This window comes from Muntiacus reevesi, chromosome 6 (assembly GCF_963930625.1).
Source record: "Muntiacus reevesi chromosome 6, mMunRee1.1, whole genome shotgun sequence".
NCBI lineage: Eukaryota > Metazoa > Chordata > Mammalia > Artiodactyla > Cervidae > Muntiacus > Muntiacus reevesi.
The window spans coordinates 21433304-21459704 of NC_089254.1; the positions used below are offsets into that span (position 1 = coordinate 21433304).

The following is a 26401-nucleotide window of genomic DNA, read 5'->3' on the forward strand; positions in this document are numbered from 1 at the left end:
TCATTTATAGAAGAAACTTAGTAAACTTGAAGGCTAAATCGTTAGTCTAAGACGTACCTATAAAAGCATGCAGCAAACATCAGATAAACAGTGAAATACTGAAATTCACCTCTTCACTCTCCAAAATCAAAGTCGCAATCATCACCTGCATTTGGCACTCTACTGCAAACTTTAAGAAGGGAACTAAGAAGAGTAAAATGGAAAGGTCTAAGAGTATAAAAAGAAAAAAAAATACAGCTGCCATCACTTCTATCTGATATGAAAATAGATGTTTTAAATCCAACAGAATCAATGCATACAGTGTCAGAACTGAAAAGTAGCTTCAGCGAGTTTTATATCTGTATAACAGCAACAGACAATTAGGAGATAAATATCAGAAAATATACTATTTAGAATAGCGTACCCAAATGTCAAATATCTAGGCATAAGACTACTACACATCAAAAATTATGAATCATTATTTTGAGAAATGTTTTTAAAAAGCTAAATCAAGTAAAGATATAATATGCTCATGAATTGGAAGACATATATTATAAACATATTAATTTTGCCTAAATTCACCAATGTAATTCCAATTACAATCCCCTCAGTTGTTTATTTATTTTTTGATGGGAGGAATTAACATGCTGATTCTAAGATGTGTAAGAAAAACTTAAAGGGAATATTCTTCTTGAAAAACAAGACATTAATGAGGACAGTGCGGTATTGACATAAACATTGACAAATAGGCTGATGGTGGAGAAGAGGTGTCAGCAAACTGTAGCCATGAGTCAAACCTGACGTACCACCTGTTTGGGGAGTAGTTTTACTGGGACAGAGCCAGGTTCATTCACCTACGTAGGGTTTTTGACTGCTTTTGTGCTACTGTGACAGAGTTGAGTAGGTGTGATAGAGAGCACATGACCCCCAAGCTTTACATATTTATTCTCTGACACTAGAGAAGTTTGCCTATTTTTAGTATAGAATACAGAGTTCAGAAATAAGTCAATACATAAACAGATACCTGAATCAACATTATGTTACCAATAAACAATGGAGTTAAGGAGGCTTTTCAATAAAGTGTGCTTTGTAAATTGAATAATTATATGCAAAAAGCAATTATTCCTAACCTCAATCTTAAATCATGTACAAAAATCAATTTCATTTAAAAGTCAGACAAATAAAGCTTCTCCAAAATAACATAGGAAAAGTTAAAAGATTTAGAAAAATAATTTAAAAAACCTAACCAGTGATAAAAAGCAATAATCAAAAAGGAATAAATTAATATACTAAAACATAAATCAAGAGGTTCTGATTTTCAAAAGACATCAATAATAAAGAGGCAAGCCACATAGTGGGAGAATAAATTATCAATCCATAGAACCAACAAGTCTCTAGTTCTTTCAAATACAAATACACAGTGAGCTAGCTAAATTGACCCAATAAAAAATAGGCAAGAAACTAGAGGATATCCAAATAACCTGGTCACATAAAATGGTGCCCCACATCACTAGTCAATCAGTAACATGTGTATTTAAAACACAACAAACCAGAAAGACTAAATTAAAAAGACTCATCATACAAAGTGTTGGTGAAGATATAGAATCAACTGGAAGCCTTATCTGCTAAATGGAGTGTAAACTGGTGAAACCACTTCTGGCAGTATCTACTAAAGCTGAATATACACATAACCTATGACCCAGCAATTTTCATTTCTTAGTCTATACCCAGAATAAATGCATATACACATCAAAAGACCTGTACAAGAATGTTCACAGCATTAGAATTTATAATAGCTCCATGCTGAAAAAAACAGCATACTAATATAGTGAATAAATTGCAAAATGAAATTATGAAATTAAAGAAGCTTGACATAAATGAATATATACTACATGACTGTACTTATATAAAGTTTAAACACTGACAAAACTTATTAGAAGCCAGGATACTGAGGAGGAAATGGGTCTGGGCTGTGTTTTGTGAGGCTGATGATGTTCTGTTTCTTGATGTCGAAGAGTTGCTACATAGATGTGTTCACTAGCCAAAACTCACCAGTTGTACAACCATGATATGTACAATTTTCTGTACAAGTGTTTTAGGTCATTAACATGTTCAACTTCTTAAAAAGGATAACACATAGTAAGACAGGGAGCAGGGAGTCGGAAGAAATGGCATGATATTTTAGGAATGTGATCAGGAAGCCCTTTCCAAAGGGAGCATATTTTGTCAGCAATCTGAAAGAGTGAAACCATGTGAAGAGCCTAGGTCAGAATATTCCAAGCAGAGGGAATATCAATGCAAAGACTGAGATGGTGCCACGCTTGGTGTTTGTGATGAGCATCAAAAAGACAAACTTGGCTTGAGTGGAGTGAGTGAGAAGGAGAGGATCACAAGTCCAACTGGCTGGGCACATATGAAACAAGTGGATGAATATCTTATCTGTATGTTGTTACTTCCGGTCTTAACATCACTGCTCTTCGTTACCTATCCATTAAGCATACACGTATGTTCAGCCACTCAATCATGTCCCAATTTTTTGTGACCCCATGGACTATAGCCTGCCAGGCTCATCTGTCCATGGAATTTTTCCAGGCAAGAATACTGGAGCGGGTCGCCATTTCCTACTCCAGGGGATCTTCTTGACCCAGGGATCAAACGCATGTCTCCTGTGTCTCCTGCACTGGCAGAGAGGTTCTTTACCACCAAATGACTTGAGAAGCCCTAAGTATACATAGCACACTGTAAAATGATTTTAAAAATCCTATCTACTAACCTCAGAAAAACAAATTTAAAATGAGGAAAATAAATTGCTCAATTGAAGAGCTTATTCCTGTTTCACTCAATCTTTAAAGTTCTGTCCGTCCTACACGATTTCTAATGAAAACAAAAACCATTAGTTAATCAAGAAAACAGGTTTGGAAAAAAATTGCTAATAAAAGTATACTGTTCATTCAGTGATCATTCATGAAAAAAAAGTTATAGGCACTCTCTCTATATATACATATATGAAAGTTTACATAGAGATAATGCTAGATATAAGACTTGGTACCAGCAATCCAGCAATAATCGAAACAGTGGACTGGTTCCAAGTTGGGAAAGGAGTACATCAAGGCTGTATATTTTCACCTTGCTTATTTAACTTATATGCAGAGTACATCATGCAAAATCCCGGGCTAGATTTAGTACAAGCTGGAATCAGGACTGCCGGGAGAAATATCAATGGAAACAGAAAAACAGAACATCATACTTTAAAGGGACTATGACACTTAAAGTCAATCTCTACTAGGGTGGTCCAGGAAATATCAATAACTCATATATGAAGATGACACCACCCTTATGGCAGAAAGTGAAGAGGGACTGAAGACTCTCTTGATAAAAGTGAAAGAGGAGATTGAAAAATCTTGGTTAAACCTCAACATTCAAAAAAAGAAGATCATGGCATCTGGTCCCAACACTTCATGGCAAATAGATGGGAAAACCATGGAAACAGTAACAGACTTTATTTTCTTGGGCTCCAAAATCACTGCAGATAGTGACTTCAGCCATGAAATTCAAAGATGCTTGCTCCTTGAAGAAAAGTTATGACCAACCTAGACAGCATATTACAAAGCATAGACATTTCTATGCTGACAAAGGTCTGTCTAGTCAAAGCTATGGTTTTTCCAGTAGTCATGTATGGATGTGAGAGCTGGACTATAAAGAAAGCTGAGCACCGAAGAATTGATGTTTTTGAACTGTGTGTTGGAGAAGACTCCTGAGAGTCCCTTGGACTGCAAGGACATCCAACCAGTCAATCCTAAAAGAAATCAGTACTGAATATTCATTGGAAGGACTGATGCAGAAGCTGAAGCTCCAATACCTGGGCCACCTGATGTGAAGAACTGACTCATTGGAAAAGACCCTGTGATACTGGGAAAGATTGAAGACAGGAGCAGAAAGGGACCACGAAGGATGAGAGGGTTGGATGGCATCACCAACTCGAAGGACAAGAGTTGGAGCATGCTCTGGGTGTCGGTGATGGACAGAGAGGCCTGGCATGCTGCAGTCCATGTGGTCACAAAGAGTTGGACATGACTGAGTGACTGAACTTACTGACTGACATACCACACTCTAACTCTGTGAGATTTTTTCTGTATCAGTTTAAAAATACTAGTGTCAACATCACCAACAATAGTAAAGCAACACATGCAATAACAACAAAATAAAAATTCAAAGTCTTGAGACGATACAAAGAGCTCCTTGAGAATTGTGAATGACCTGTAATGACACTGCAAGCCTGTTACCTAGGAGGAGCTGTTCTAAAGCAGGAGGCTTTACACAAAGTTAAAAAACTCCAACTTCCCTTTTCTTACTAAGTCTATGTTCAGTTCAGTTCAGTGACTCAGTCGTGTCCGACTCTTTGTGACCCCATGAATTGCAGCACACCAGGCCTCCCTGTCCATCACCAACTCCCGGAGTTTACTCAAACTCATGTCCATCAAGTCGGTGATGCCATCCAGTCATCTCATCCTCTGTTGTCCACTTCTCCTCCTGCCCCCAATCCCTCCCAGCATCAGGGTCTTTTCCAGGGAGTCAACTCTTCGCATGAGGTGGCCAAAGTATTGGAGTTTCAGCTTTAGCATCAGTCTTCCAGTGAACACCCAGGACTGATCTCCTTTAGGATGGACTGGTTGGATCTCCTTGCAGTCCAAGGGACTCTCAAGAGTCTTCTCCAACACCACAGTTCAAAAGCATCAATTCTTTGGTGCTCAGTTTTCTTCACAGTCCAACTCTCACATCCATACATGACCACTGGAAAAACCATAGCCTTGACTAGACAGATCTTTGTTGGCAAAGTAATGTCTCTGCTTTTTAATATGCTATCCAGGTTGGTCATAACTTTCCTTCCAAGGAGTAAGCATCTTTTAATTTCATGGCTGCAGTCACCATCTGCAGTGATTTTGGAGCCCAAAAAAATAAAGTCTGACACTGTTTCCCCATCTATTTGCCATGAAGTGTTGGGACCAGATGCCATGATCTTAGTTTTCTGAATGGTGAGCTTTTTTCACTCTCCTCTTTCACTTTCATCAAGAGGCTTTTTAGTTCCTCTTCACTTTCTGCTATAAGGGTGGTGTCATCTGCATATCTGAGGTTATTGATATTTCTCCTGGCAATCTTGATTCCAGCTTGTGCTTCTTCCAGCCCAGTGTTTCTCATGATGTACTCTGCATATAAGTTAAATAAGCAGGGTGACAATATACAGCCTTGACACACTCCTTTTCTTATTTGGAACCAGTCTGTTGTTCCATGTCCAGTTCTATCTGTTGCTTTCTGACCTGCATATAGGTTTCTCAAGAGGCAGGTCAGGTGGTCTGGGATCCCCATCTCTTTCAGAATTTTCCACAGTTTATTGTGATCCACACAGTCAAAGGCTGTGGCATAGTCAATAAAGTCTATGTTAAAGGGCCATAAATCTTGTTGACCATTATTGCCACATCAACTGGTACACAGTCAGTACCAGTTTCAAAAGATTTTTGCAGCTTAGCTAGGTCCCATTACCTGCCCCTTGCCCCCTCCTAAAATTTATTTTCACTCCAGCAGGCAGCACCTCACAAAGTCAGTAATTTGTTAGGCAACTTGTCCTCTCCAGTACAGCTTACTTTAGCGAGGGATTCCCTGATAGCGCAGTTGGTAAAGAATCTGCCTGCAATGCAGGAGACCCTGGTTCAATTCCTGTGTCGGGAAGATCTCCTGGAGAAGGGATAGGCTACCCACGCCAGTATTCCTGGGCTTCCCTTGTGGCTCAGTTGGTAAAAACTCTGCTTTCAATGCTGGAGACCTGGGTTTGATCCCTGGATTGGGAAGATCCCCTGAAGAAGGGAAAGGCTACCCACTCCATTATTCTGACCTCGAGAATTCCACAGACTATACAGTTCATGGGGTCACAAAGAGTTGGACATGACTGAGCGATTTTCACTTTCACTTATAAATAAACATCTCTATGAATCACCAGTAATGCTGCCAGGAGGGAAACCAAAATTTAATAGCAGCAGGTACAATCTGAACTGATGGGCAAAGTGACTTGGTGGGCAATTTGCTTATCTGGCTCCTAGAGAACCGGTACTATGGCCACCACAATCTTAAACTCTTTGTGAGAAAGAAAGATGGAAGGTGTGCAATCAAAGGAAGTGCAGAAAGGAAACATTTTCCACAATTCACAATGAAGAAGAGAGGAATGAATGAGCAGATGAGACTCCAAGAAACTAACCAGCATAAACAAAATATTTCAATCATCCCAACAACCTGGAAAGAGTGAACTGAATTTTAATCAACTTTGGTTGGTACAAATATTTTTAAATGAATTTCCACTTTCTTGGGAAAGGATGATTAATAACTGTTTTAATTCAATGGTAGATCAGTACTTATTTCCCTGTCAGATCTCATTTAAAGATTTCAAGTATTAAGAATTCTACTATTTAACCATAAAACAGTTTCTCAGGAAAAGAAATAGTTTTCATAATCTGAAGTAAGAATCCTGTTTATTTTTATAATTCTGAAGAGTGAGGATTAATTCTTAGAAGGGCTAAATTTTCCATGGATGGAGAATGACCGCTTAATCTTTGCCTCCTCCCTCACAAATGTGGGACAAATATACAAGTGCTTCACACACTCTAGAAAGACAGTTTTGTGCATATCCTTAAGTTGATCAAATACACACCTTGTATTTCTACACTAAATTATTTGAAATGTGCTAATATGTACAAATCACTCTCTAAGGTGAAAAGATCAGAAAAGATTATTTTCATTTATATACAGGTTAGAAAACAGACTTATCAAGTTAACGATTGATCTGAGGTCACAGATTTCTTTCTGTTCTCCATAAATAACTTATTATTGCCATATTTTTATAGTCCAGAAAATCAAAAGCTAAAGTCTATCTCTAAGAAATTCACTGATCTAAAATGTCCATGTCAAAAGTCTTTCCCCTCAGGGGCTGTTGATTTGAAAAGATAGTAGGAAGAAGACAGCCTGGATTGGCGTGAGAATTTTGTTTAAGACAAACAACTGGTGTGATATTATTTTGTTCTTTTTTTTCTTGCCGTGGAATATAACTTCTTTTTATCATACACATCATGAGAAGACATATAATCAAAAAAATAAGAAGTGAATACAGTATAATCAACAACACTGTACTATAAACTTCAGAGTTGCTAAGAAACTAGATCTTAGTTATTCTCAACAGAAACAGAAATAATTACATGGAATGATAGAGGTTTAGCTAACACTACGACTGTGATCACATTGCAAAATATAAATGCATTAGATCAACAAAGTTGTACAACTTAAACTTATACAACGTTATATGTTCACTTATAGTTCAACTTTAAAAATGAGAGAAAGAAGCGTCAATGCTGTATTGGTAAACAATATCAGCTTTAATATGGCACTTGCCATCTCCCTCTACAAGGATTAAATATGTGCTTCTGCAGCTGCTGATTTTTTAACACCCTGTGAAGAGTTCAGGGTGGAGTGCAGAAATGAGGCATTCTGTGCTCTGGAAAAACTGGCAGAACAGGTTTTCAGATAGTTAGGTATTTTGGGGAGCCAATTTTATGAGCCCAAGTTTTGTATCTCCTCACATTTAGAAAAGCACTAAAATCCTTCACAGTAACGATTGTTTCTCGTGACTAACAGAAAGCTTCAGGAGACGAGTAGAAACCTTCTAGAAAAACATGATTTTGATTGCATGTACTCTCCCTTCACCAAAATCACATGAATATTGTCTTTCCCCCCACCTCTTCGGAGCAGTTTCTCAGTGCTAAGTGCTGTCTCCTCAGCGATAATCTTCATTTTGCCCCCAATAAAACTTAACTTGCAACATTCATGTTGTGCGTTTTTTCAGGTTGACACAATTTTCCTACAGACCTTCAGAAACTACTGTCTTCTGATTCATAAGTAGGTGTAAACGTACTGCACGGACTGATCAAGAGGGTTCAGATCAAGAGTGCTCGGCTACTGGGACAGGGTCACTCTGGGATGGGCTTGCTCGTCTGAAGATGGAAGAGTAAGGGAATCTGAAGACAGCATTATTCCCAAAGGAAAACATACAGTGGGGAAAAAAGGAAAGGAAGACAGAATAAAGAATTCCCTTCTACCTATTTTCATCTCTTTTTCCCTTGGAATGATGGGATCATGATTTGTATTTTAGAGAGAATGCTTTGTTCTATCACATTCTCTTCTATTGCTATTAAAACAAAAATAAAATTTCCCTTCCTTTCTTAAAGCAATGCTTTGTTTCCCCTGCTTTTCTTTCTGATTGGAACTTCCAAAATAAATTGTGTTCAAGTGATTCACTTCCATGCATCATTGGGATATCTGCATGTCCATATGTCTTACCCCATAAACTGTCAGTATATATGTCTACCTACAAAGACACACATGCATACAAACTCTGTCACAGCGTGTACATGATTAAGGCATTTTATTTGAGTACTCACTCAATACACTCTTCTATAAAGTCTACAAGGTATTTAAAATGTCAGATTTATAAAAATTTTAATTCAATTTTTAAGCCTAAATTAACACATTTACTTCATTTTTTGTTTGCTATTTTGGATAACTTGACAATTTCTTGGCTTGCAATGGAAGTTAAATTTCAATATCTACCATAAACAGGATATTCATTTCCTTCCTCAAGACTCAAAATACCTATCATAATCCCTTGTTAATTCCTAACTTTTGTATGAATATTGAATGAAATGTTTACAAATGTAACATATATAAAATATTCAGAAGCTAAATAGCAAAAATAAAAAAATGAAACAAAAAAGAAATCAAATAGTCTATCTTAACAAAAAGAGATGAAGACCTATATAATCCCTTCAGAAGAAACAGGTTTCATTAATAAAAAAGGACAGAAAATATATAATGAAGAATTATAAAAATAATACCTAATTATAAAAATATACAATACCTCATATTCAATCTTTGACTCCAGATAGCAGCGTTAATATATCAGCATGTTTTAGTTGCATACATATAAAATGAGACACACGGATTATTTCATTTCACAGCTCTGAGAGTTCTTCAGATACTACACATGTTTAAAATTGCTGTTTATATTTGATACAATTACTGTCTTTAAAAAACCAAATAGCATCTTTTATATTTTTATCCTGAATAAAAGATGCACTGACTCTCACTGAATATGATATCCTGAACTTTGGTCCTAGCAATCTGGGCTGGATGATGCTAAGAAAAGACTACAATATAAGAACTCCAGGAAGAAAGTGCTTATCATCAAGTATAGAAGGCTTGGCAAAATCATCAGTGATTGATATTTTATTACTGTCCAGTTACTTACCATACAGATTTATGATGAGTTAAAAGTATTTACTTGCATGTGACCATGGGTAGCTTATTTCACAGTACCAACGTGCTTAAATATGAGGTGCTATGTCTTAGACCTATTTTTTATTGAAGCCACATTTTTGTGCACATGAATTTCTTTTTAATTTAAAAAAGGCATTTAGTCACAAGTCCTACGAAACTTTCCTGCAGTCAGTTTAAAAATAGAAAGTTCTTTGATATTGGTTGACTTTCTACTTACTATTTTTCTAAAAAGATACTCTTAAAATGTGAATGACATTTATTTAGTAAGAAAATAGTATGATTTAATATTTGGATGAAGTAAATATTCTCAAGCATCAGTACTGAAGAAGGCTATATGCTAAGGGCTTTAACTATCAGAAGAGATATAGGTTAAATCACCATACATAAAAAGATTCTTAAATACTTTTTGCTATTCAATATTAAAAATGTTTGTTTCATTCATAGAAATTGAGTTCATTTAAAATAGCATCTGATTCCTTCATTAAATCAGAACCAAATTACTAATTTCAGTATTAATGGTTAGCTTTGACATGTTTAAAAAGGGTAGAAGATACTTAATAGACTTGTCTTCCACCTTGAAACGAACTGTTCAGGGAAATGGAATTGTTCAAAGATACATTTTCCTTCTGCCAATCTGTGAGATATAATTATTCTCTTAATGAACCTCTCAACGAGTGGCAATCTTTCAGAACTTGAACAGGTAAAATATAATGATAGTGGGAACAGCTTTATAAATATAAGGATAAAGTGAGGTTGTTATTTTATACCATATTATGGGATAATTAGAATAACAGTGCAGCATTTGAACTTTCTCAAAAAAGTCGCTTGGGGGCTCATTTAAATTAGTTATGTTTATCCGTAGAGGTTTTTAGTCTTTTTTCAAATGACTGTGACTTTACAACATTCAGGCCTCAATTTTTAATTTACTCTGATTAATAGCTGTACTGTACACCAGCCAATAGACAATGCCTGAAACAGACACCACCTGCATCCAAGTTATAAATCTACAATTTATCCAAGGAAGAACAATGTAACTTTTTATTTAACCAGTGGAATAATTATTCAGTATGGAAGGAATGGTGATCTACATGAATCTCTATCAATTTCCACAAAAACAGAGTTGGTTGTATATTGTCCAAGAAGTTACCATTTCTATGTTAACTAGCTCTATACTGTATTTGTAAAAACTAAAATTCACGGCAGTGGAACTCTAGTGATTAATTGTTTTGGTTAAAGGTACATACAGGTCAAAGATAACTACCTATGGTGAGATTTGATTCGTTCAAGGAACAAGTCTCTTTGCTCTCTGCTAGACCCTACCCTGACCCTGAAACCCTTTGGTAGTTAAGACAACTGTGTGCAAGGAATACCAGGAGCCAGACTGTGGCATTTTCATTATATCCATTATGGTAATCAGAAATAAAACACTTATAAATAAAGAGGGGTAAAATTAAAAGTTCAGTGTCTCTATCATGACATGAAATCGCTAGACATATCACTCCAAAAGATGGTACAATTAAAGCTTCATCCTCAATAAGATTATATGTTTTCTTGGTTATTTTCTCTCGATGGAAAAGAAAACATGGTGTTTAATACAAATAGGGAAAAAAAAAAAAGAACCATGACTTATATTTAACAATTTCTGTAGCTGATTTCATGTCTTTTTGATAGTTCTTTTGTGTTTACTGTTTTAAAAAAAAAATTCACCTATAATTAGGACATATGAAATCATTTTTACATGTACTGATTATAGGAAAGCTATTTTAACTTCCCTATTAGCTGAGTGTCAAACCATCACCCTCAAATGACAAAGTTATTTGTATCTATTTGCTTTATATTTAGGACACTTGTATGAATGGCCTCATATTGGGAAACTTCATGTGACTACTATTTGAAAGCAGGTTCTACAAGTGTTAATGAGTCGAGACTTACATAATCAGCCAATACTTATTTAACTTGAAAATATGCTTTGTGTTTCTACCATGCACAGGTTAAATAGATTAAAATTTATACTTCAGTTTTAGTCTGGGTAAATAACCTGCCATTATTTTAAAAAGACTCATGATTGTATGTTATATCACAGAAACAAGTAAGATGGTTGCCTTATCCCTAATATTAGACATCAGCATCATGGAGAAAATGACCCATTAAAGCATTTATATTTTCCATCTTTCTCTGAATTTAAAAATTAATTTTAGTTAGAAAATAGTTAGAAATACAGAAATAATAGAAACACAGAAGAGTCTGGGAATAGCATTAGAAATTTGAAAAGAAGAAGATACTTTGCCTCAGAAGACAAAGAAGGTAACCGAACCTTCATTTAAAACCTCAAGTAAACAAATTCCTTTCCTTTTTCCCTTGCACCTATTAAATCAATTGCCAAATCACATATTTTTCAAAATCAACTGTTACTAAAACCTCATTTTTTTTTCTCAAATTTCCCAGATTCATTAGGTGAAAGCAAATGGCTCTTTGTTCTACAATTACTATCTACCTGTTCTTTGAATTTTCTTCATTTTCCTAATTTCAATTTGTTTTCAGGAATAAACCTTTAATTACAATGATATCATTAATATGTATAAGAAAACACCACATTTCTGTTTAAATGATAACTTACACCGTATTATGTCCAAAATAATTTTGTAGCCTTACTGATTTCACTATAAGAAATTCAAGAGTTGTACTGCATGTGAGATTTTATTTCTATAATTATACTGTCTGTCAGATTTTGAAACTTTGACTGTTGAACATGGGGTATAGGGCAATAATCCTAGTCACAAAATGGTATTTCATATAGCTCCATAATGAATAAAATAATTTTCTAAATATTGATATTTTAAATTTTTATAGTGTCATGACAAGCAGAAATTTCATAAATACTTCTTCAATACATACATGATTTTATAAGACAGCTAGGAAAGTTATGACCAACCTAGACAGCATATTAAAAAGCAGAGATGTTACTTTGCCAACAAAGGTCCATCTGGTCAAGGCTATGGTTTTTCCAGTAGTCATGCATGAATGTGAGAGTTGGACTTTTAAAAAAAGCTGAGCGGCGAATAATTGATGATTTTGAACTGTGGTGTTGGAGAAGACTCTTGAGAGTCCCTTGGACTGCAAGGAGATCCAACCAGTCCATCCTAAAGGAAATGAGTTCTGAATATTCATTGGAAGGACTGATGCTGAAGCTGAAACTCCAATACTTTGGCCACCTCATGCTAAGAACTGACTCATCTGAAAAGAGCCTAATGCTGGGAAAGATTGAAGGTGGGAAGAGAAGGGGACAGCAGGAGATGGCAGAGGATGAGATGGTTGGATGGCATCACCGACTCAATGGACATGAGTTTGAGTAAACTCTGGGAGTGGTGACGGACAGGGAAGCCTAGCGTATTACAGTCCATGGGGTCACAAAGAGTCGGACATGACTGAGCAACTGAACTGAACTAAAGTCCAAATATAAGAGCACATGATCTTATATTTTGAAAATATATTTTTACACATAAGAAATGTTTTGTATTTTATAACTTTTTATAGTTGTTTATAAATTTTAAGTTCATGCTTTTTGTAAAAAATAAAAATAAAAAAAGGAGACAGACCTATCACATAAGATATCTAGGTATATGATGTAATTTTCAAATGGCAAACAGAAACTTTGATATTTAGATGGCTTTATTAAGTACTTGCTATTACTTGCATTATCCATTGCTAGAAATTTTCCAAGGAGGTAGTTTAAAAACATACAATTAGAAACTCAACTTGAGACATCTCCTTAAAGGTTACTAGACAGCAAATGTGTGGATTTATCTATTTTAAACTAATGAAATTGTCATGGTATTGGTATATGCATATATCTCTGTAAAATGCAACATCTCAAATGCCATGATCTTTTTCCAGCAATTTTAACATCGAGGTATAATAATGCAACATGAAATCCTCTTTTTGCTTCTAAATGTAATTGATTTAATCACTGAATTTAAATGCTTGGAAATTGTTCTGCTTGCTGGTGTTTGAATGCCAAATTCATCATCTACAGTTCTAAAATGAATGTTGCAGTTATATTTAGACAACTTTAAAAAAAAAACTGCCTTCTAAATTACCCTACATAACCCATAGAAATGTCTAGAAAAATTGATAATGCATGACAAATATCCATTTTTATCAACTTTCAGGTGTGGGTTAGTTGCTTAGTTGTGTCCGACTCTTTGCAACCCTATGGACTGTAGCCCGCCAGGCTCTTCTATCCAGGGATTCTCCAGGCAAGAATACTGGAGTGAGTTGCCATTCCCTTCTCCAAAGTTTCAGGTAATTGTAACTTTTACAAGAAGTAGGAAGTGTTCGATTCTTATTATTTAAATATCCCTTGTGCAGTTATCTAGGCAATATAATAACAGCACACACAGGTTAATCCCAACTCTTTGAGAACTCACAAGCCCCATTTTAATGATAAAGACCTTGAAGCCAATAACCTTATTTATTTTCAGAAATGAAATTCAACTTTAGCCAAGTTGTCACAGATATCAATTCATTTGTTTTCTTCGATTAGTTCAACTTGGACTGACCTTTTTTTTTTCTTTCTACTTCTTCAGAGCTTTCAAAAAAATAAATAAAGTCATATGATATAGACAGTCCATGACAGTTAATCAGATACAAAGTTCTACCCTCTAGCTCCTAAAGAGAATGAGGGTTTTAGTCTCTCCAGTACAGAGTACAGACATCAAATATGGTGAGGTAGGGGTATGTGCAGTGTAAGCTTATATATAAGCTTATATATGTATAAGGGGAACTTATGCATAGTAAATTTCATACAAGATAATGAAGAATAAAAAAATGTTTACACTAAGATTACAAAAAACTAGGGCTATGCAAATAAAACAAAGTGCTGGAATCTGTAATATTAGCCTTCATGGAGTTTTCCACACTTTAATCTTTCTGGTCCCACCATCAGTTTTTTCCATATCCACATACATCCTCTATTATTTTTTAGTTTTGGCTCAGTGGTAAAAAATTTGCCTCTAATGCAGGAGCCACACAAGACGTGGGTTCAATCCCTGGGCCAGGAAGATGCCCTGGAGGAAGTCATGGCGACTCACTCCAGTATTCTTGCCTGGAGAATCCCAAGGACAGAGGAGCCTGGCAGGTTACAGTCCAGAGGGTCACAAAGAGTTGGACATGACTGAAGCAACTTAGCACAACACTATTTTAATGAAATGAACTTATTTCAAAAACGAAATTATTTAAAATTATAAATTAAGAACAAAGTACCCCTTACCAAAAAGAAAACAACAGCTACTGTACATATAAAAACTATCACACTTTAAAATATTCATCTGAGTACAGCTCAGTTTTCTTTCAGTGGAGTCTATGCTAACCCTGAGAAATTTGGCCCAAAGAAAAGAATTAGCATTGATAAATGGGAATGAAAACACTGAAGATTTTATCAACAATATCATATGTTAATTAGTTTTTAAAATAAACTTTTCTATCTGTATCCATATGTGGGGCAGACAGTCACCTAGTTAATGAGGTTTCAAGCAGGAAGTCCAGCTGCTCCTGACAGTACCTCCCTTAGCTTTTGGCAAATGTTTGAAATTATACGGTTTGAACGTAATTACTTTTGCTCACTGGTTTTCAAACTTTTTAAAGCTGTCAACTTTTTTTTTTTTTTTTGGTTTTTAAAATGAAACAATATTTTTAAGACCAGTAAATTAAAGAGAAAATTATAATTTTATTTCTGCAAATATATTTTAGAGGTTCAAATTGCTAACACTTGTGATATAGTCACTCTATGGGAATAATGGAGTTATTATGAAGAGGGCAGCTGCAGTGTTATAGGCAGCCTATTTTTCATTGATTTCTGGAGTTCTTTTGTTGTTGTATGATGTTGGGACTATCCTGATCAAGACAGATATGTAATTGTAAATGACATGAACTTTGTACCTCTCACTTGACAGTCTTGCACCATTCTGCATTCCTTACTGGAAAATGGTATAGTTAGACTTGTATCTTCAGAGCTTAAAGTGAAGTCGCTCAGTCGCGTTCGACTCTTTGCAACCCCACCGACTGTAGCCTACCAGGCTCTTCCACCCACGGGATTTTCCAGGCAGGAGTACTGGGGTGGGTTGTCATATGTAAAAACTGCTTACATTACTTGAGAGGTCCTTGCTGTTAAAAAAATACTTTTTACAGGTATCTTTTTAGTACAGTTTTTCAACTTTGTCAATAAAAATTTACTTGCTGCATGCTTCAGATGTTAACTCAAAGTTTCAATTAGTCAAATTTGTCTTATTTCTGCATATTATCTGAAACTGTTTCAGTTTCATCGCTGTCTCTTTAGCAGGAGTTGTGAGCATGTTTGTATCATAAATCTCTGTTAAAATTCCATTTGATATACAAAATAGTACAAACTTATTATTTGGGGGAGACAGCTAACTAATGCAATTTTTATAAGCAAAAACTTTTCTAAGAAGTGACTTACATTTTCATTAAAAGTATTAATTAGCATTAGTATCACCACCTTGTTTTCATTTCCTTTGATTGTTAAGCTCTGTTTATTGCTTGTGCCAAGCAAAAGTACCTGAGCTTGGGGGCCCTAATTGTGATTCACATACATTGTGGTGGTAATGTACCCATTTGTACAATTTTCCTCATTAAATATACAATGATATATATATATAAAATGATCATTGCACAGCTAGAACTTTCCAATTAATGTCACATTTATCTATTTACTCATTTAGACATGTATATGCTTACAAACATGTGTGTGGAAAGAAATAACTATCATGTTCTCTATCTACAGATCAATCCAGCCACTGGGAAGAAGAGGTGTGGAACAGCAGGAGGAAAGGAAGCTGTTTTGTCTAGTAACACAATTTGATGATTTAAGAATCGTCAATATGACAAAATGTTTCTATAGAATGCACTTTACAGGGTTTTGTTATAGGTTTTCTGCTGTTGTTTCAAAATATGACAGAAATGAATTATAAACAAGAACTGCAGTTATTGCTCAATGGAACACAGTGTGAAAAATAATGGTTTAGCTGAAGGCCTTTGTTTCTCTTAAAATGCAAATACCTCTACATTCATGGGCAATCAGTCATTTATATATTAATGTGAAGGAATTTATTACATATCTTTCTGATGCTTGGATTTAATGCAGAAGAAGTGGAGAAAAATATTTACTTGGCAACTGAAAGAAATGGGAAAGACTATTAAGGCTAAGGGCACTGAAAATCAAATTTGATGATTGCACAATTTTGCTTAAAGACCATGCTGTCAATATATGATACACTCATTAGTATTTCCGAAAGAAGTAAAAGAAAGCAAACAACAACAAAAATAAAACAAAAGACAAACGCACAAAGAAAATGTCTGAATTAGATAAATGTATAAAAATGTTTCAGAATTGCATCCAACTGTTCTAGAATATTTTGCTAGAACAATAATGTAATTAAATTAATTACTTGTAATTTGATCAACTCGAATTAAATCAACCATAAAGTTTCCAACAAGTGAATTTATTAAGTGAGGATACTCTGATCTGATACTCTGAGTGTCTTCAAAGATTGCAAGCAAATAGATTGTGCAGGAGTTACGGATCATGTAGGGCAAAGTATAAATGAGTAAGTATGTCATGCTCCAAACCTGACCTTGTACCTTATATCTATGACATTTTTTAAAAAATCAAAACAAACTTGCAAACTTTTTCTTAATTTAAATCTTTCCACTAAAGAATAAAAATTCTTTATTTCAAGAATCAAGTTAGATATGCTTCCCCCCTTCCTTGACCACCAAAACTTCCAAAAGTTTATGGCAACAAGCATACATTTTAATACAGCAAAAATTTAGTTTAAACTTCAAATTTTTACAGAGCCATATCAGAAAGTTGCTAGTTAATGTTTAAAGAAGTGCATCTTAAAAAGAAGAAATTTAAACTGTTAACCTATTTAATTTATTTAATTCCATCTTTCTAAGACTGAAATTATTAATTTGAACCAAGGTTAAACAAGAAAACTTGTTGGACTAGAATTATATTCTCTATATTTCATTCTACACACAATACCTGTCCATTTATGTAAATTTGAAAATACAGCTAGATTTAAAATACTGATTGACCTTTAATACTATAATTTCGACATCAAGAATTTGAAAACAAGATCAAATGATAGAAACAATTACCATTTCAAAGAGGGATACATGCGAATATTTTAAGTAGTAAGTTTCTTTCATTTCTGATAATTAAGTATAACATATAAGAATTGATAGAATAAATGTGAAATCAAAACTTAGAAATATCTTGAGATATTCTTAACTATTCTGTTGTGAAACATATCAAAATGAAAAAATCTTGATAAAACTAATAAAAGAAAAGACTGGTTAATATAGAAATCTTTTAAAAAATATTCAGCTGATAAGGTAATTTTAAGCATGAACCTGCTCCAGTGTTCTTGCATGGAAAATTCTACAGACAGAGGAGCCTGGTGGGCTACAGTCCATGGGGTCATGAAGAGGTGCACACAGCTGAGTGCCTGAGCAAGCATACTGATCCTGAAGTAAAACTAAACCCAAACTCACAAGCAAAGCTGGTACAGAGAGGAGAAAAACCATTTCGTCAAACCCATTATAAAGCAGCTTTTGTACTAATACAACAACTTTCGGAAACGCTGATTTCTGATGTTCTTCCTCATCTTTGTACTTCCTGGTGCCCCAGACGGTAAAGCATCTGCCTGCAATGTGGGAGACCCGGGTTCAATCCCTTGGTCAGGAAGATCTCCTGGAGAAGGAAATGGCAACCCACTCCAGTATTTTTGCCTGGAAAATCCCGTCAACAGAGGAGCCTGGTAGGATACAGTTCATGGGGTTGCAAAGAGTCGGACACGACTGAGCGACTTCACTCACTTGTACTGAGAAAACAAACTAAGTCACAAACTCTGTAGGTTCTTCTTTCTTTCTTTCCCAAGTTTCCCAATAGTTTCATAGTACAAAGCAAGAAGACAGGATGGGAAGAGAGAGACCTTTTTCTAGAGTTATAGGCAGACTGACAGTCTATACTTTTGGCTGATCTGTCTGTTCTTCTCTCCAAACGTGTATTCCTCAGCATACAGGGGGGATGAATGAGGTCGTGAGTATGTGTTAAGTCACTTTAGTTGTGTCTGACTCTTTGCGACCCCATGGACTGAAGCCCACCAGGTTCCTCTACCCATGGATTTTCCAGGCAAGAATACTGGAGTGGGTTGCATTCCTACTCCAGAGGATCTTCCTGACCCAGGGATCAATCCGTGACTCTTATGCCCCCTGCACTGGCAGGCAGGTTCATTACCTCTAGCACCACCCGAGATGCTAGATCCATAGTGAGTCTACAGACACTTATCCTGATGGCACAAAGCCATGAGTTTTACAAACTTCAACATCTCATTGGGTAAACATAGTTGGCAGCTGAGCATTGAGAATCAATTCAGATACACACCTAAAATGTCTCCATGCAAAGGACATGCCAAGTATTAACATATAGTGATAAAACAGAAAAAAAAATAAATGTAGAAATTATTACATACATATTATACACACACACATATATATAGAATTTCTTTTTTAACTCTGAGGTCTATATTATTATATGTACTCATTGCTTCCTAGAGATAGAAGCAGAGATTTTTAGCTTTGGTCTTAGTATGGTTCTTGAACTAATTTTTAAACTTAGAAATTTTTTAGGAATCTTTTTAGAAATCTACATTATTAGTGTCAACAACTCCTAGAAATAAATAGTTATATCTAATTCCCCTCATTTTAAAATTCCTATAGCAAAAATTGATTCATTTTTTCTATGTATCTCTCCAAAAACCATTTTTCTCCATGTTTTCATACAGTTTAACTCATTCTGAATATAAAACTTTTTAATTAATTTGGTACAAACGTTCTTGCATTAAATTCCACAATTCTACAAGATTTGTCTTTTTAGGATCACCAATACATTTAATGGGCATAAAAACTTTCTGTTATTTGCAGGTTGTAATAAATACTTTCAAGAGGATACTTAATTGCTTCCTCTTGTCAGTTTTTTTCCTCCTTCATGGTCACCAAATTCCACATTACCGAAGTCTCTACTGAAACTTGAATCAGAAACCTGAAAACACCAAAACATGAAGCTACTTCCCACCAGCATCAGGCTGATCAACCATGCTCACATTTTCTTTATTTAAAAAACAAATTTTTATTTACTTTATTTATCCCGTAAGTTTGTAACCACTTCCCATTTTGTCTTTGCTACACATGACTGGGCCAATATGTTTTCTTGGCCCTCTGAATGCCATCAGTGGTTTTAGGTAAATTCTTGAAGGCTAAAAAAATAGTATGGATACTACAAATAAACTGGGACATGATCAATTATTAGAATACCACCGATTTGGTGTCTTTGTAAAATCTATCAACAAGAATTAGTTGTCATGTCTCAATGTGAATTATATTTCAATAGAACTGAAAATTAATCCATCACTATTGCACCCTATTTTGTTAGCCCTTTTACCTTTTGTTTTCCAGGCATTCCAAGTTTTACTAAATTTCTGGAAAACCAGAAGCAGATAATCAAAACTGACCATGGGATATTTAAACATGCCATTATATATGATGCTTATGACAACAGCTTCATGTAAGAAAGCCAAGAATAAAACTCGCAACACACCTCAGGAAAAGTGTTAATCTAGGCCCTGGTTATAGCAACTCAAACATCTTAACCAAGATGACCACATTCTAGAATTTAATGTATAATACATCCTATATTATAATGTACTAAAAACTCACATACATTTTACTTCCTGTGTAAAGAACTATATCCAGAAAAGGAGAATAAAGGAGAAAAAGTCCATGAAAATATAGCCAGTTTATACATGACTTTTAGAATCTATTATTATATAACAATCTCACTTGTATATCTCATATCGTTAAAAATATAACCACATAAATATGTATAGAGAAATGGAAAACCCTTTCATTTTAGAGTAGCATTCAAGAGCTAATTATTAAGCCATTAAACAATTAAATGTTAGAAAACTTACCTTGACTTGCAAACTTCAACTCTTTGGCATCTATGAGCGTGGTCCTCTTGTCAGACCCTTTTTTCTCTATTCGGCGATGGCTTCGTCTTTTCTTTGACTCTCCCCAAAGATTGGACCCTCCATGCATGCTTGGTATATTCAAAATAGCAATTCCTTCCAGAGAGATGTTTATTAAATCAATCTGTACTCCATCACACTGATCAGAAAGATGAAAAGAAGAGAAACAATATGATTTCATCTTTTGCATTTTTTCATCTTTTGGTAAGAATTTTAAAATCTATAATTTTATCCTTTCTAAATTAACCTTTTGGAACACTTAAATGGTTATCCTAAAGGTCAATATAAACGACAAAGCAGTCAATAACAGGTATCATGAATAGTCTTTAAAAATGATCAAATTAAGTCACTGATGTATCTTTGTTTACAAAACACCTTTGAAAGGCACACTTTAGTGTCTGCATATATAATGAGCTGCAGATTTCCAATGTGTTACAAAGAGGTTGACTCTGTTAAGTCTGGTCACATTTCAGGCCGAAATTTTAATGACTGCTTCCTATTTAGAACACAAGGCAAGGTATTATTGGGGGAAAATTAAGAAACAGAATTCATAATTCAGGGTCTCATTTTGGGGGAGCAGAGAAAGAAGTGGCTTAAAGACTTCCGAAAAGAGAAGGTAATTCAAAGAGATATGAACTACACTCAAGTGGCCAAGGATATTTTCCTGGACTAGATTAAGTTCCAGGCACAGTGTCAAAGGCAGAGAGATGCACAGCTATTTAGATGAGTATGGAGGAGCAGAGAGGCTGAACAAAGGAAATGCCAAGATCAGCAGCAGTAAAAGGAATTCCCAACCTGTCATAACTCGGAACTGCTGTAACAAAAGACTGAAAAGTGAAATCAGTTAGTCCAGCCAGATTTTTTGCGTGCTGGGTGATAAGACATCCTTCACCATTCTGACTGCACAGAATAGGAAACATTCTACCAGACAACACTTATTCAGAGAGGTCCCTGTTTACTTTTTCAAATTTTCTATACATTTCCGCTAATGGATATGGGTGGGAAGTGACAAGGCCATACTGTATTTTTAAAGTATTGTTACTTATTCATTTGCTTTGGGTTTTCTGAAATGATTGTTAGAGTCATTTATAACTATATCCCAGATATTCCTCTGCCATTTTTAGTTAGAAGTTAATATGAGCAGATTAACTTGCTTTACCAGTAAGTAACACTATGCCTCACAAGTAAACATTGTTAGGAATATGAACTTCATATATTAAAGTATAGCTTCAATGGGATTGTTTATTTGCTGTGTTTTTATTACAGAAAAAAATGTGGACAAAATTTCATCATTTTCTTTCAAATAGCAATCATTGATTTGTGAACTCAGAAGAGATAATCTGCCACCAAAATTATAAAAAACAAAAAAATAAATTGCAAAAAAAAAAAAAGAAAGAAAAAACCACAAACCCTCTCTTCTCCCACATTTTCCTAATCATACTGAATCTAACACTGTATCTTGTTCACTAAGATATAAAAACTGTGAAATAAAGCAACACATCTTGAGCCTACTTGGAGGAGCTAGAAACAAATTCTAGAGAAGGTGCCAAGTTTTCATTCAATTTGTTTCAACGAGGGTGAAACCAAGATCTGGGTGATGCCTTTTTTTTCCCCCTTAGAAACAACTGATTTTTCCCCCTTCTTTTCATATATTAAATTAAGACGATTTCTTTTTACTAAAGAATTCTGCTCATGTGTATACTCACTTACTGCTATATATTCTAGATAAACAGATATTAATTTCATAATTAAAAGTAATCTTGTGTAAATACCCTGCAGGCCTCAATGAATCAAACACATACTGTGTGCCAGGCCTCCCACTGTCTTCAAGTGGAATGTACTGGCTGGATAATTAGATAGTACATATTTTTTAACCTTATTTGCATGCATATTATATCTTTTGCACGCTGACAAGCAGCAGTAACAACAAAAGTCAGATTACCACAGGGAATTCCCACAAAGAAGTCTTCATTCCTTATAATTTGCAGCCTAAATTAAAATAATTTGATCTTTGACAAGGATGAAATGTCAAGCAGAAGGGGGTCCTCTACAAGCCACGGCCTGTGGCTTCTGAAATCTGCCTAATTTATGTCAGTCACTTCTTAATACATATTTAAGTATTACACGAAAAAGATGATAAATATGCAATCTGACACCTTTGGTATTTCCCTGCTGTTAATTTATAAAGGTCTGGCTTCCCCCAAACTGACTAAAATCATTTAAATAACAGAAGAATTGTGAAATAAGCTGGAGTTGGGGCCTGGCTTCCATTCTCACTCAATATTGAACACAGCAGGCAGTGCGCTAAGACAATTACTTGACTGGGCCTCTGAACCCCACTGTGCGGAGCTACTTTCAGAATTACTGAAGGAGAATTCCTTTGTTCATCTGCAGAAAAGGAGAGCATGTTGCAAATAGGTTTTTTTGTTTTTTTGTTTGCTTTTAATTGAACTCAGGGAATCACATGTGACAACTGAAAAACATCAGTGTATACTATTATTCATGTTTTCACTCTTCATAGTCTTGTCACGTGTAGGTTTAAGGAAATAGTAAGCAGCTCTCTAAAAAGTGGAAAAATCCCTTAAGAAATCTCGAAGAAGGAGGACCGATGAAGAACACTGAGGTTCCTATGAGAGCCAGACAATGTTCTTACATAAATGCCTACTTATTAATAATTTGTTTCCACTAGTTCTTGACCCCAGGCTACCTTCCTCTGTTGGCTTTAACGCTGTGTTGATTAGTCTGGAAATTTCCAGAGCTGGTTCTGATGGAGACCAGGAGTTGTAGCATACCAGTTGAGTGCACGGAAATAAAAGCTGAGGTGAAGGCTATGAAATATAAACAAGTGTCAGATAATATTTTCATCCACTTGGAAGATTTATGATTTTTAAAAAGGTAGCTACATTTCTCTGATGATGAGTGATGTTGAGCATCTTTTCATGTGTTTGTTAGCCATCTGTATGTCTTCTTTGGAGAAATGTCTGTTTAGTTCTTTGGCCCATTTTTTGATTGGGTCGTTTATTTTTCTGGAATTGAGCTTCAGGAGTTGCTTGTATATTTTTGAGATTAATCCTTTGTCTGTTTCCTCATTTGTTATTATTTTCTCCCAATCTGAGGGCTGTCTTTTCACCTTACTTATAGTTTCCTTTGTTGTGCAAAAGCTTTTAATTTTCATTAAGTCCCATTTGTTTATTTTTGCTTTTATTTCCAATATTCTGGGAGGTGGGTCATAGAAGATCTTGCTGTGATTTATGTCGGAGAGTGTTTTGCCTATGTTCTCCTCTAGGAGTTTTATAGTTTCTGGTCTTACATTTAGATCTTTAATCCATTTTGAGTTTATTTTTGTGTATGGTGTTAGGAAGTGTTCTAGTTTCATTCTTTTACAAGTGGTTAACCAGTTTTCCCAGCACCACTTGTTAAAGAGATTGTCTTTTTTCCATTGTATATCCTTGCCTCCTTTGTCAAAGATAAGCTGTCCATAGGTTCGTGGATTTATCTCTGGGCTTTCTATTCTGTTCCATTGATCTATATTTCTGTCTTTGTGCCAGTACCATACTGTCTTGATGACTGTGGCTTTGTAGTAGAGTCTGAAGTCAGGCAGGTTGATTCCTCCAGTTCCATTCTTCTTTCTCAAGATTACTTTGGCTATTCGAGGTTTTTTGTATTTCCATACAAATTGTGAAATTATTTGTTCTAATTCTGTGAAAAATACCGTTGGTAGCTTGATAGGGATTGCATTGAATCTATAGATTGCTTTGGGTAGAATAGCCATTTTGACAATATTGATTCTTCCAATCCATGAACACGGTATGTTTCTCCAACTGTTTGTGTCCTCTTTGATTTCTTTCATCAGTGTTTTATAGTTTTCTATGTATAGGTCTTTTGTTTCTTTAGGTAGATATACTCCTAAGTATTTTATTCTTTTTGTTGCAATGGTGAATGGTATTGTTTCCTTAATTTCTCTTTCTGTTTTTTCATTGTTAGTGTATAGGAATGCAAGGGATTTCTGTGTGTTAATTTTATATCCTGCAACTTTACTATATTCATTAATTAGCTCTAGAAATGCAAATCAAAACCACAATGAGGTACCATTACACGCCAGTCAGGATGGCTGCTATCCAAAAGTCTACAAGCAATAAATGCTGGAGAGGGTGTGGAGAAAAGGGAACCCTCTTACACTGTTGGTGGGAATGCAAACTAGTACAGCCACTATGGAAAACAGTGTGGAGATTTCTTAAAAAACTGGAAATAGAACTGCCATATGACCCAGCAATACCACTTCTGGGCATACACACTGAGGAATCCAGATCTGAAAGAGACACGTGCACCCCAATGTTCATCGCAGCACTGTTTATAATAGCCAGGACATGGAAGCAACCTAGATGCCCATCAGCAGATGAATGGATAAGGAAGCTGTGGTACATATACACCATGGAATATTACTCAGCCGTTAAAAAGAATTCATTTGAATCAGTTCTAATGAGATGGATGAAACTGGAGCCCATTATACAGAGTGAAGTAAGTCAGAAAGATAAAGAACATTACAGTATACTAACACATATATACGGAATTTAGATAGATGGTGGCGATAACCCTATATGCAAAACAGAAAAAGAGACACAGAAATACAGAACAGACTTTTGAACTCTGTGGGAGAACGTGAGGGTGGGATGTTTTGAAAGAACAGCATGTATATTATCTATGGTGAAACGGACCACCAGCCCAGGTGGGATACATGAGTCAGGTGCTCGGGCCTGGTGCACTGGGAGGACCCTGAGGAGTCGGGTGGGGAGGGAGGTGGGAGGGGGGATCGGGATGGGGAATACATGTAACTATATGGCTGATTCATGTCAATGTATGACAAAACCCACTGAAATGTTGTAAAGTGATTGGCCTCCAACTAATAAAATAATATTAAAAAAAAAAAAAAAAAAAAAAAAAGGTAGCTACAGAGGAAAAGAATTTAAAAGCTAACAGCCTCAATGAGTCAATAAATCCTGAATATTTTTATTATGCTGAAGAAAGGTCATTAACATATAGTGCTCTAGGCGCCATTTGCAGAGTGCAAGGTTGTCAGGCCACTGTCCACTCATTTCAGTTTTGAAACGGAAGATCTTATTCTAGAGGCAAATTTACCAAAAAGAAAAGAAAATGGTTTACATTTTTCTTCAAATATATTTTAATCCTAGATTATAAATATACCATGCACCACACTACATAGAAGTTTATAAAGACAAATTTTTATATGTGATTTTAGTGTTTGAGATTCAGTTAACGAGCACTGAAAACATGTCAAGAACTTTGAAGAGCAATAAGTGTGCATAATAACTCTGATGAGATATGATTAATGATAAACTGTAAATATTTTTTCATAGTGAGTTTAATTCTATGCCCAGGTCAGATAAAAATTATTCATAATCTTACTTAATAAAACATAAAACATTGCTTTACTCATTGTTTAAAATGGCATGGTGTAAGATGACTTAGATTTTTAAAAGTTTCTGCAAAGTTATAGGTAATTCATAGGACAGAATTACATTACAGAGAACTACAGCAGCAAACCTACAAGTTAAAACAGACACGTACACACGAGTGGCTCAACAGGACTTCTGATATTCGAAGGCTGCGGTACTCTGTATTTCACCAGTGATTAAGCTCCGTGCCTTTTGAAATGCATTTTAAAAGTATTATCCATAAAACACAGTGTAACATAGGGACTCAGAATGCCTTTGAGGTAATTTTAGTATTAGCTGGTATTCTGGTGATGGTGATAAAAGTGCTAATTACAGAGAATCGCATAGTTTTTTTTACAGTGGAATGGGAGACAGCAGGCAAAGGAGAGGAAGATGGCAGCACACCTGCATCCCTGGGAAATAGGAATATTTGAAACTGGTACCATGTATGCACATACACAGCTGCTGAGCATGTTGACAATAACAACA

General features: G+C 35.3%; 1 protein-coding gene across 2 annotated transcripts in view; it reads right to left on the bottom strand.

The window, feature by feature from the left end:
* DGKB (diacylglycerol kinase beta) overlaps positions 1–26401 on the bottom strand; it is an 804553-nt gene that overhangs the window by 177856 nt on the left and 600296 nt on the right. For both annotated transcript variants that reach the window (XM_065939288.1, XM_065939287.1), the window contains one exon: positions 20403–20598. In XM_065939288.1, the coding sequence (XP_065795360.1) occupies positions 20403–20598 (196 nt within the window). The remainder of the gene's footprint in view (positions 1–20402; positions 20599–26401) is intronic.